The 13,487-nt window shown below is 42.4% G+C and overlaps 1 protein-coding gene across 1 annotated transcript; it reads right to left on the bottom strand.

Annotated features, from left to right (window-relative positions):
• Positions 1-3,689: 3,689 nt before the first annotated feature.
• On the bottom strand, positions 3,690-6,159 carry Mid1ip1 (MID1 interacting protein 1). Its single transcript, XM_010636206.3, has 2 exons — positions 5,706-6,159; positions 3,690-5,440 (listed from the first exon to the last, which is right to left on the bottom strand). The coding sequence occupies exon 2, from the start codon at positions 5,175-5,177 to the stop codon at positions 4,620-4,622; it is 558 nt and encodes a 185-aa protein (XP_010634508.1). The 5' UTR covers positions 5,178-5,440; positions 5,706-6,159; the 3' UTR covers positions 3,690-4,619.
• Positions 6,160-13,487: the final 7,328 nt, after the last annotated feature.

Raw genomic sequence — 13,487 nt, 5'->3', positions numbered from 1 at the left:
TTTTTTTTTTTTTTTTTTTTTTTTTTTTTTTGTACCAGGGATTGAACTCGGGTCCTTGCGCTTGCAAGGCAGGCCAGACATCCTCCATTTTTACCAGCTTGAAGTTGGGCACACTGGCAGATACATTTTTTAAAACCATGAGGCAAAGGACTTTGAAAAAAAAAGTTGACAGAAGCAATAAAATGTAAGGAAAAGCATGAGAAGGTATAACAATACTCCTTTTAAAAGTAGAGAATGCCAAAACAGGAAGGACTGAGGAGCTAGCTGTGGTTTTAGTCGGTCTCATTTAGACATATGCACGACTATTTGTTTTCTGTTCTAACTTCACCAAAAAGTGAAAACAGAAAGCAGCTAATGAAATACAAGTGAGGTGAAATCTTCTTCTGAAGCTGCCACAGCTGTATCTGCCACCACTGAAGCACTGAGTAGCAACTGGGTGAGTTCTGTGTACAGACATTTTTTTTCCTTACCTCAAATTTCATTAAGTAGATACCACTCTTCAGGGGAGCATGAGGAATGTGGGAAATGGGAAGAAAAACCACAGAGTCCTCACTTGAAACCAGAAGAGACCTTAAAGCTTGAACTTATTTTCTTTTTTAGTTGGGGGAGGGAGTAACTAGGGATTGAGCCCAGGGCCTTCACACTGAGCTACATTCTAGCCCTTTTCACTTTTTTTTTTTTTTTTTTGAGACATGGTCACTCTAAGTCACAAAGTTGCCTAGACCGGGCTTGAACTCATGATCTTCCTATCAATTCATGATCTTCCTATCTCAGGTGCCCATTTATTTCCTTTCTATTGTCTTCATATCCTTCGTGTGTACTAAAAGCCAGAGAAGCAGGATAGGAGAGCAACTGGACCCTTCACTAATTTACCTTCCCATTCAAGCTGTTTTGCACTGCAGAAGTCTTTGTGTAAAAATTTATGGAAAGTACACTGAGCATGTCCAATACCCATCCACAGTTCCCCACCAAGCTTCAGGCCTAGCAATACACTCATCAGCAGCCCAATGACCATTGGGAGGAAAACTCCAGGGCAGGTGCCTATGAGGTCCCTGGAATAGGCTCAGAGCCATTTGGACAGGAAATCCATAATGCGGTTTAGAAGTAGAGGCACAAGCTCTGAGCATTCTCTTGGCTCTAGGGCTCTTTGCTCCATGAAGAGTGTCAAAGCTTTAGGACAGAGAGAAGGTCCTCTGCAGTGGGGGCCCAGGGTATGATCCATGGCTGTGTGAGCCCAAGGATGCTACTGGCTTCCGGAGATAGGAAAGTTCTACATGGCTGCAAATGAACTAGTGACCAAGTCAAACGTCTGGAGTAGCTCAAGAACAAGCTTTGAATTTCCCTGAGTTATTTTTTAATGGAGTTGGCTTTAAAAGAAAAAAAATAGTTTCTAGCTTAAATTACCATGGTAATTAAAGCAATTAATCCATGACCAGAAACTACATAAAGTTTTAAACTTTAAAAAGACTGTGTTTAATTTTAAAAGACCAACCCAAAGACACATGTTTAAAATATTCAATAACTTCCAAATAAGCTTTTTTATTAGTTGGGGGCAAAAAATTTGCCTCCAAAACAATTTCTTTTGGTACTGGGGATCAAACTCAGAACCTTGCATTTGTGAGGCAGGTGGCAGCACCACTAAACTAAATCCCCAGCCCTACCTCCAAAATTTTAAAGAAATATTCCTTATGACATTCATTATTTTATCCAAACCTCTTGAAAATAAGTCACACAAAGGATGTAATTGTTGTTAAATTTTTTTCACTAGATGACCCGCATAAAGATAAATACCTTTTTAAAGAAATACATAATAAAAGGTTTGAGCCTTAATTCCAGTGGAAGAGAGAGACAAAGAAAGAGGAAGAAAGGGAAGGGAGATGATTTCCCAAGTGATTTAGGTCCAGAAACTAAAGATAAGGGTAAATGATGAGGCATAAGCAAATGACAATAATTTTCATCTTTTAAAAATTTGTCAACAGTAGATCAGTTTTCAAATTGGTCCAAAATATTATAATCTCAGCTTTACCAAGAAATATTGTGCAAATATTAAATGTGAACATCTGTGTGAGCAAAAAAAAAAAAAAAAAGCTAAAAAGGCAAAACCAACAAAAGAAAAAAAAAGGCTGAAATGTGGGGCTTTGATGTAGAAAATTCTTATCAAATGTAAATATCTGGAAGGTAATCAGTGGTGATCAGAGCCGTTGCTTTATGTTCAGTTCATTTATCTGAACGTCCCTTCGGTCACGAACTGTCACAGACAGGGCCACTGTGGAACAGCTTTTCTTTCCCAGAGCCCTCTGAGGGAAGTGCTACACAGTGTATTCAATTTCCCGAAGACTTTCACTTATGACTTTGCCTCAGAAATTGAGCAAAATTGTAAATAGCTTGAGAAGTTTAAATCTTCTTGGAGGTTTTTCCTGGTTTTGTTTTATAAACAGATCTTGAATATAATACTACCAGTACTAAGCCTAGGAAACCTCCCTGGGTCAAAGTGTGGCAACAGGCAAGGAGATTTAAGTATACAGACTAAGTGGTAACAAGAGAATTTGTACACACAATTTTGTGGATCCAAAGTCCTTGTGTTTCTTTCCACCACGTGGCTTTAGTAGCTTCCTTTACATTTTTGCCTGCCCCTTGGTATTTTAAAGGAAATACAAAGCAAGAAACTGCCTCCTTCAATTTTGGCGCTGCCCAGCTTTATCTTTGTATATTAATGATTAACTTTCTCTGGTAACTGGCAGGCAAGCCAGTCTTGAGACTTCATTTTTTTTTCACTGCTGTGAAAAGCTGATAATAGAAAAGCTGCCTCTCCTGAACCACACACGCGCACACACAGGCTCACATGCACATTTTTTTAAGCTGTAAAGTTATATGGATTTAAAATTCATGCCCTGTGTTCAGAGAATGCCCCATGGTTTCAATATTGAAAACTGAACTTGATTTGACATTTATCCCAACACAAATAATGAAATGAAGAAAATGTAGAGCTCTGCATTTTGCCTGTCCCACCATCTCTGTAGAGCATCATAATGGCATCTAAAAACCATGCCTAAGGGGCCCTATGTCAGCCTTGAACAGATGTGCTGTGCACAATTGCAGACTGGGTCACTGAAAACTGCAATATCAGATACTGCTCAACAAAGCTTAGCACTTTGTTGAGAACTATTTGAAAAGTGGCATTACTCCATTACCCATGTTATAATGCAGCTACATTATTTCCTAAGATCAACACATATTGCAAATAAAGATCTTGCAAGGTGTTCCCTCTATTAGCTATCTCTTTGCAAATTTTTACTTAATGGTCAAGTGAAATTTCAGCCTTTAGCACAAACTTTTATGCCTCAAAACATCTCAGCTTGTGCTTGAGTTTCTTTTAAAAAATTCAAAATGTTAATTAAGCATAAGAGTGCCAAATTGGTTAAATATACCATATGTGTAACTTCCCAAATACTCTGAACTGTTTTGTTGAGGTGTATGATCCTCTTTTTGGTACTCAATTAGAAATAAAGCTTGGTTGGCAGAAAGTCTCATCTATAGCTATGTTCCAAACAAAACTAAATACTTGTAGAGATGAATATCCATATCAAAGAGAAAAACTAAATTTACTTTTGCTGGGGAAAATTAATTTATTTTTATTTAATGTCTAAACCATTCGCTGGCAGATTAAAACAACAAATGCACGTCTAGTTAACACGTTTTTTATTTTTAGAATATAATCTACATCTGGATTAAAAAACGTTTTAAATAAATTTAAGACATAACAGTGGAACCCTTCATCATTCTATGTACAGCACAGATAGAATGTCAGTTGGTTCCATTTTGAATGAATCCACTTTCTCTTAATAACATTATTTTTCACTGGCTGAGTGGCAGGCTTCCTACAAGTTTCGTACAAGCTGGCCCATTGCCAGCTCACACACACATTGGAGTGGGGGCAGGGTCGTGTGAAAAGAATGGGGTGGGGAGTCATAGGACTGCTGTGCAGTGTAACAGAAAATCATTAATAAAGTAGTACCGGTTACCAACAGTGCTGTTTGTTCGCTTATCACAATGGAATCGCTGAAGTTTCAGAGCGAGGAGGGGATCTGAAATACTTAAGACGGGGCCACTGTTACAAAAAGAAATAGTGCAAACAGGAAAACTGACGCAATCCTAGCAACGCCAGGGCCTCAGCCGGCTCAACAGCAGGGCGCGGGCAGGAGGTTGCATGCCCCGCCTTCCCCGGCACCAGGCTTTGGGCTGAGCTCTCAAGTGTGGCAACCCAGCGCCGCGCCCTGGCAAGGCCCCTTCTCAGGTCCTTTGCCTCCGGAAATTAGAAGAGAAAAAGAAACACCAAGAAAGGCACAGGGCTGAATGTGGGGCATCAGCTTAGTCTCATTTCTACCAATACAAATACAGTCCCCTCGTGGGGGGGATCCTCGAGCCCCCCTCCCTCACCAGGCCTTTCCTCCTCTTGAGAAGGAGGCCCTCTCCACACACTCCCCGAGTGCCCTGCACATACACAGCCCAACTTTGTAGTCTGCCCCTCGAGCCCCACAACCAGGAAGAAAATAGCTTTGAGGAAAGAGGGAAGATGAGAGCCGGCTTAAAAGAGTGCTGGGTAGCCGTAGGCCCCAGCCTCAGTGGCCCCAATTGCCAAAGCCAATCTCCTGCTTGTATCTGTTGGTGAGGATGTTGGCTTTGCGGGTGAGTTTGGAGAGCACAGTGTGCAGCCCACGGAGGTGGTAGTGGAACTGCTGCTCCAGGTCTTCCTCGCCGGCACCAGCGCTCTCCAAGTGGCTCAGGTCCACGAGGATGTCCTTGGACTTCCAAGCGCTGCTCTCCTCGCTACCTGCTGGCGGGGACGGCGGCTGGTGCAGGACTCCCCACTCGATGTCGTTGCGAATGGACTTTAGCAGCACGTAGTGGCTGTACATGTCCCGGGAGGGCGCGAAAAAGCTGCCATTGGCGCTGCCCGGGCTGGGAGCCCGAGGCGTGCGCTCCTCCAAGCAGCTGCCACTGCTGCCTACCTCCACGCCGACGTCGTCGTTGTCTAGCTCAGGCTCAGCCAGGGGCACGTCGCGCAGCAGGCTGGGCACCATCACCGTCTGGTCCATGTTGTTCACGGCGCCAATGAAGCGATTCATGGCGTTAAAGAGCGAGTGCTTCTGGTTATAGGTGTCACAGATTTGCATCATGATGGCCGCCGGGACGCCAAATCACAAGGACACAGAGGCAAAAGGTGGTCGGCCCGGCTCGGGGATGCCCGCCTTCTTGCACTCTCCGAGGCGAGGCCTGCACCCACAGCCTGGTTATAGCCGGTGAGGCAGGATTCCCGACTCCTCCTACGCCCTCTCCAATTCTCCTCTCGCTGGTAGCCCGACCCTGCGAGTCGTGTTGAGCGGCTTCTCTCTCGCTTGGACGTCCGGAAGCGCCCGACGGTGGTGGGTCGAGCCTCGGCCTGGTTTGGAGACAGGGACGAAAGAATAGATTACTCACCGGATCAGGCTGCTCAGTGCCCCTACAAGCATACTCCTCCCTCCCGGGCTACTGATAGCAAGGGATGGCGTCGGGGTGGCTCTCGATACCAGGCAGCTCTACCTCTATACCTCCCAGAAAAAGGCCTCGGAGCAAAGGGGATCTTCTCCCTCACCCCCTCTTCTCCCACGTAAAAGCCTGAGCTCAATCAACCACTCTGGCCGGGACGGATGGGGCGGGGCACTCACCTCTTTCGTCTTGAGATCCCCTGCTCCTTTGCAGATCACTGTTTTCTCTGCCAGCTGCTGCTGCCCCCCAAGGGCACTGCGGTGGACAGTGGCTGGACTGTGACTGAGGGCGGCGTTGTCTGCGTCGGCCCCCTACCCATCCCAGGTGTTCAATTTATAGTCCAGGAAATGTGTCGCCGGTGCCCAGGGCCACCCCCGGTGTCTCCTCCTCCAGCCTCCCCCAGCAGCTCCTAGATAAAAGGCCCCAGTCCGGACGGCAGCGAGTAACACTGGCCCGGCCCCTTCTACAGCTGGGGCGGGGCGCGCTCCAGACCAGCTCCGCCTCCTCCTCTCGCCTGATACCCGGGCTAAGGGAGGGCGCCGGGGCAGGGCAGGGCAGAGCAGAGAGGGATGGAGCAGCCGCGCCCTGCCAGAGCCAAGCCCAGGGCAAGCCGGCTGGGGTAGGGCCAGGCACTGCCCGGGTTCCGAAGGAGTCGGCGTCCCAACCCCAAAGAGGGCGGGCGGGTACGCGAATGGGTAGGCGGGCTTGGAGCGCGCTCGCGGGGTGGGATGACCGGAGTGCACGTGTCCGTGTTGCAAAGTGAGCCCCTCCACCCTACATCCAGAATGGCCGCAGCAAGGAAACTGAAGCTTCGGTTTATTATTAGCCATCGGGGAAGAGGGACTAGCGTCTGCCCCGACTCCATCCCCGGACTCTTATGTAAGCTGGACACGCTGGGCGCACGTGGACGCGCAGTGCTCCAGCCCGGCTCTGCACTTGGTCAGCAGCTGGGGGAAGGGAGATCACAGGCTTTTGCCTTCCTCCCAGCAGCTCCCTTCCTGGTTTTTCCAATGATCGCTGCCAGGAGTGAAGAGCGACTTACTATCAGATTTTTTACTACAAATTTTTTTTCAGGAGATCAGAACGTGGCAATGGAGAGAAATTATGTTGGAAAGCCCAACCAGGCCCTGTAGCCTTTTGGCTGCCAAAAGGGTAGGAGAGGTGGACAGTAGTTGCATCTGGTGTTTGGCGTCTTTCATCATTTAACAGAAACATAGGCATGTGTATCCAATAACTGTGTGTGCGGTGCTCTTTTCAAAAGATAGCCCTTAAGCATAGGATCATTTAATAGAACTAAACCTAGGCACCAAATCTCTGGACGTAACTTTTAAGACTTGCACCTTAAATTTCACTTTAAGACTTCCAAACCAAGGCCAGTTTTAATTTTCTCATCTCATTTCCCTTATCCACCAATCTTCTCAATCCTACAGATAGTTATGACTCAAGCTTCTAATTTTATATTCTTTTCCTCTAAAATACGGGGGGGGGCGCGGTTACTACAGTATTTTCCTGAGCAAAGTGTCAGAAACAAGGAGAAACATATAACATCCAGGTTTCTCTCTTTCACTTTAACAACTTATATACTTTAAGGAGTGGTACTTAAATGATTTCCAGGACAAGCTATTTTCCTAACTATATTGTGAATGAAAGGCTGATTTGGAGCAACAAGCAAAAGCAAAACTCAGGGGTGAACTTTAGGGCCCATTCTGGGGCACTCCCGCCCATGCCCCAATTTATTACATATAGAACATAGACCTTTTCTTATCTGTAAAACTGAGATGTACTCGTTCATCCTATTTTGGGAGATCAATGCTAAGCATGCGGAGGAAGAAGTGTTGCATAAATTTGAAAAATTACAATAATTCCACCCCTCCTTTTTGAACTCAGAGGCTTAGAAACTTTTCCAGCCTGTTTCCTTATCAATAAAATGGCGCTACTCGCATAGATTGTGCCAAGGATTTTAGTTGAAGTTAAAGTAGATAATGGATGTAAAAATAATTATAGGAATTGTAAAGTACTTTACAAGGAATAATTTACTTAGTATAGGACCTCATAGTCCAGAGGTGTCTATGTGATGAGATAAAAACCTTAGAAATGTGGGAACCAGCCACAAGGAGCTGCAGACACCCCCACCCCGGCCTGAGGCCATGCTTAGGGACTAGGAGTATAAAATAATCCAAACTAGTTTTGCCCTGTGAGACTGAGAGTATTCATTACTGGAGGAAAACTCAAGAAAAGCAGATGTGCAGTGTCCGTAGTTCATCACAAATTAAAATATACTTTGTCCCCATCCCTGACTTCCTTGGTATTTTAAGTTACATATAAGCCCTGATGAAAACACAGTATTCAGATTTAAGCTATTAAATGGTACGCTTCTGCCTTTTTTTCTACCCAGTTCCAACGGAGTATGATTAATAACTCGTGAAAAAGAAGATCCAAGTGATCTGGCAAATGAACTCCGCCCTGACAAAAAGCCCAATTTAGGAGAAAGCCCCTAACTCCTTCCGCTTTGGTCTCCACCCCTCTCCTGGTCCGTTTTTCTTTCCTTCTGTCCGGACTGAATCTCTTAAATTTCTTGACTCCCGGCCGCTGTTCTTGTTCATTTCTTAAAGCCTATTAAAGAAAGATGCCTCATGCACCTGCCTGCAAAACTTCCCAAACCGGGCCTCCCAGCTCCCTCGGGCCCACGCAACAACTCACACCCACCGGGGTAACTCCAGAGCAAAAAGGTCTGAGGGACAGCTCTCAGAGCCCTTGGAATCACCCCACCGCCACCCTTCTGACTTCAGCCAATCACAAGCCGTCACAGACTGTTATGCAAATTAGCCTTTGTGCCCCAGCCAGTCAGAAGCCACAGACCCCTCCCTGCAGCATCCTCTTTCACCAGAGCCCAGAAGATCCGGCGGCCGCGTCCCAGGCAACCGGCCAGCAGCCAGTAATCCTCCTAGCTAGGCTGTAAAAGAATAAAAACGTGTCCCTGGGGTCACGTAAGAGCAGAATGGACTGGGTCATGTCGGGCAGGAGATGGACAGCCACTCAGGTTGCTCCAAGAACCTTCCCTATCTCAGTCTGGAACGGCTGGAGGTGCTGAGCAATCTGCCCAGGACTCATCCCTTGAACAAGTTACTTTTGTAGTACTTGTAGCAGGCCAAAAGATTTAAGAGACTTTCTAACCAATATACTAATTCCCATTGAAAGCCTGTCCTCAGGTTGTGTACCTGCCTCGCTTCTTTCACAGCTCCAACTCAGGATCTCTTAGATTCTGGTTCTTACCAGAAAATGACTGCCCCACTACCACAAAAATATCCACAGATTACCCCTTCTCTTCTGTCTCTTGGATAGTTTGAGGAAAGATGGCACTTCACGAGCTCTGGTTCTCACCATACGTGGCTGGCTCTTCTCCCCTCAAAAGTCCACAGTTTACCCCAAAAATGGCATTTTAACCATGACCTGGAAATCCTAAACAGAGTAGGAAGCGAGAAGAAAGTGGTGGGAGAAGACAGATGGGAGAAATAGGTCTAGCCTAGAGCTGAAGAGGTGGTATTTTAAGGCTAGAAACCAGCCAACACAAGAGGGTGGAAATCCTGGATAAATTTGATCTAGCATTTAGAAGAAACCACTTTGTGAAAAGTGTCCTGGAAGTATAACAATCAGAATGTCTTGTTAAAGGCCTTGTAGTTTGACCATCCACTTATCCTGAAATCACTCACAATACCCCCACCAAGTGGTCACCCTAACCCGCATTCTTGCATTTTCCATCCTTCTGTATTACTTTTACTGCTTTGAAACTCTCCAAAAAGCCATGAAAGGCATCACGAGATGCTTGAAGGTAGATATGGTCTTCCTTGAATCCACTATTCTTCAAGTCAGTTCCACTCAGTTCACCAAGCAATTCTTCCTGTTCTCCTTTGAGTTACTCATCCATCCTGGTTACTGTCTTTGGAAGCAGCTCCATTTTGCTTGAATGTGTAGCGACTGGAACTCATTCCTATTACCATCTTTTCTGGGGGAAAATGGAGTGGTAAAGCCATCTATTTTATTGTGAAGGTTCATATTTATTGAGCACATGTGCTTGGAACTTATACAGGGTAATGCATTTTAACTTCACAACAACACTGATAAGAAAGTAAGGATCAAAGAGTTTAAGGGCCAAAGTAGCAGAACTGGGGCTTGACCCAATTTTTTGATGCCAAATCTAATATTCTTTCCACTACCTAACAAATACCTACTTCTTACAATGCTGCCTGGCATTGAGTGGACTTGTTTGACAGCTACATTCACATGCTGTTACCCTTATAACAAAATTTTGTGCATTATATTCTTGAGCAGTAAAATATTTTTAGACCAAAATACAGAACTTTATATTATCCCATTTAAATTAATCTCATTAGATTTGCCCTATTACTTCACCCCATTTTAATATTTTGAGTTCTGATTCTGTGCCCTAATACAGTTAGATATTACCCATATATTTGGTACTGGGCAAAGGGTAAAGTGATGTAGAACGTCTGGAGAGCTCCTTCAGTTTGATATTAGTCCATTAATTAGCACCTTTTGACATATGTTGTTTCATCTAGCTATGAATCATGTTAATTGTGCAGTCATCCAGCCTCTATTTTTCTTTTTGACCATGGAAGATTATGAAAGACCTTGCTAAATGCCTTGCTGAAGTTCCAAGTTAATGGCCAGTTTTTTCCTATAGAGTCAAGAAGAAAGACATTTTTGTCATATGGTACAGAGAGAAACCACTGTGACATGATACAAAATAGCAGAAATAGCATTATAATATTCTGAGTTAATACTGAGGAATGATTTATCATTACAGTTGTCCTTATAAGAAACACCATGAAGATTTAGTAGAGAGAAGATTAATAGAATGATGCTAAAACCCAGGAACATGCAGTAGTGAATCATCTGGCTTTAAACCTATTTTCAGGTTTTAGAATGACTGGATATGTGGCAGTTGTCACAATCTTGTTCTCCTTTCTTCCTTCCCCCCACCTCCTTCTTTAGGCTTAAATCCAGGAGGAGTAGAGTCCAAGATGAGGTGATAATACTAAAGAATACCTTTTGTTATGTTCTCAACATTTCTACCCCTCTGGGAACTCTAAACTACATAGAAATAATGCAGTTGATTAGAGTATGGCAAATAAGAAAGGACAAGATTAACTTATAGGTTTTCTTACCATGTAGGAATTTTTAAATTTGATTGTTCTAGGAATCCATAAAACATCAAGACCTTCTTGTACCATCAGCCTAGAAAAAATACTGAAAGTGCTTTTTTTTTTTTTTTTTACTCTATCCTATTTATCTATTGGGTTAGCGTAAATTATGAAATGATGTTCAAAGTTTAAAAAATCTAACACTAAATTAACATAAAAATATATAATTATCAGTGTTTGGTGTATATATATACACACACACACACACACACTCACACACATATATACATACATATGATGCATTTTGTTGAGCCTGCGATGTTATAAATACAATATTATCCTATGGAAAGTCAATAATTCCATGTCCAAGTCTTTTATAATTCATTCTTTTACCTTTAATAATAAAAGGAAGTAGACTTAGGTAAGGCACATTGGAATTAAGGAGAATTCATCTGTTATATTAGATTTTAAGACAGAATTAAGGCAGCTTTATAGAAACTTTTAGTGACAGTAGGCAGTGGAGCTGTACGAAAGAATATGCTATTCAAGAATATATCACCCAAGTACAAAACAGTAAGCAGACATTCTCAAACATGAACTCGGCTTTTCTTTAAAAATAACTTTCTCAGTGGTAAAATCCTGTCAATGACAACACCAAAAAAAAAAAACAAAAACAAAAACAAAAAACAAATCAACGTGAAGTGCTCTGAAGTAGAGAAAGTCTGCTAAAGGGATTCACGGTAAGTTTCACTCCATTCAGATACAGATATATGATTAAACTATGGATTCTGTAGTCACAGAACAGAATGTAAATGTTTTAATATAAATATTTTAAACTTCAGCAATGAAAAAATAATGTAAGCAACAAAATTAAAAGATTGAGGAGTAAACAGTGGCAGATAAGTAATAAATAAATCAACTTTTACTGAAGACCTGTGTGTCTAAAACCGAATTGTACACTTTACAAAATGAAGACATACTAATATTTTTTAAAAATATTTTTCTTAATTTAGAGGACTCTTTTAAGAAGTGATGTATTCTGTAGCAGAGACTCAATTTCTTACAGTTCAGTATTTCTTTCAGTATCACTTCAGTTACTACTCCAAGTTCAAACAAAATTAATTTTCATATTTCATTTAAAGTATTCTGCATCATAATGAATGCTCTGTTTCTTCATCTGGTGCTAGATACTTACTAGTCACACAGGTGTGTTCAATTTGTGAAAATTCGTTAAGCTAAATCTAGTTAACATTTTTGCATACATGTTACACTTGAATAGTTTTTGTTTTTTTGAAATTTCATTCATACACATTTCTTGGGGAAAGGGGAAGAGCAAAGGAACAGGGAGAGAGTCAACAGTGTGATCCAGCTATCTGGTTTGGAATTAAGTACACTCAGTGCTTTGGAAATAAAAACATTTGTGAACTTTGTCCAAGTGGAGTAGGAAAGCTATAAGTCTTCCAAACTTTGGGTTCTTTAGGCAAAAGCAACTTCTCTCAACCTCTGCTCCTGTCAACTACAATTTAAGAAGTCCAATATTGGAGGCTTCCAAGCTTTGGTCTTGGAGAGACTCAGAGGTGAGTCTAGTAAAACACTGTATTTCTGAAAACTAGGTATTCTTTCTAAATGTTCATTTGTACAACACATTTATGTATAGTGAGTCACCTCTGTTATTCTGAGCCATTGCTGATAATTTGAACAATCTAAAAACCTGATATCTAGTATCCTTTTTGTGAGGTCTGTACTTCTAACCACAGAGATAGATTGTGTTAATAGAGTTCTGCATCTTTGTGTGCCCTTAAGTGTGGTCAGAGGGATATACTATTTATCTATATATATTTTTTAACCTGGCTTCAGTGCAAAGATTATCAATTTTGGGTGGGTTGTGACATATATCTAGATGTCCCCCAAAGCCTCATTCACTCATAGGTGGGGCTTTTGGGAGGTGACTGGATCATGGGTGTGTGATATTGGATCATAGGTGTGTCATACTGGATTAGTCTGCTGATGGGTTTATAGCTAGGTGTACTGTTGGGAAGTGAAGTTTGGTGGGAAGAGGCCTGTCACCATGGGCATGACCTGGAAGGATATATATCCTTAGGGCTAGGGTTAGGGTGAACCCTCGATGGTTCCCAGCTTCCTGCCTGCCATGCTACCCTGTCTTGGAGCCAGTTGACAATGGCCTGTGAACTAAAATAAACCTCTCCTCATTTAATTTGTGAATGTCTGTGTTCTATCCCAGTGACAAAGAAAATAACTAGGACAGCCGGAAAAGAGTAGACTTTAGATCAGCGTTAGTCCAGTCCTGGACAGTCCACAATCTAACTGAGGCATATGACCAATTTTCTTATTTCCTAAATGATTTCACAATTAGTAGATATTTGGAAATAAATTTATAGATACACCATTAATAGGCATCTTGATCTTTGCTACAATTATCATTTTATCCTGGAAAATACATTAAATAAGGAAATATGCATTTCTCCACCTTTAAGACACAAAATATCCTGGGTAATTTCATTTTGTGCAAAGTGGGAGCTTACCTTAGCTGGAAGTATAAAGTATGTGCTGTGGCATAGAGTTTATTAGGTAATATCTGTTTGTAAGTATGTTTTGGGGGCTATCACATGACCATAAAATGACCCCTTAGTATCTATAGGACAGATTCAAATATCTTTTCAACCCTGATTTAAACTATCATCAAATGTAAATAGGATTTCTGGGACAATTCGCATAACGATTAGATTTTAGGTTTTAGAAAGAATGACCTTGATTTACTTAGCAAGAAAACTGTCAAGT

Source organism: Fukomys damarensis, unplaced genomic scaffold, assembly GCF_012274545.1.
Source record: "Fukomys damarensis isolate Sample0158 unplaced genomic scaffold, DMR_v1.0_HiC HiC_scaffold_39, whole genome shotgun sequence".
Lineage (NCBI taxonomy): Eukaryota > Metazoa > Chordata > Mammalia > Rodentia > Bathyergidae > Fukomys > Fukomys damarensis.
The sequence above is the reverse complement of the archived record's forward strand: the minus strand, read 5'-3'. Positions and strand labels throughout refer to the sequence as shown.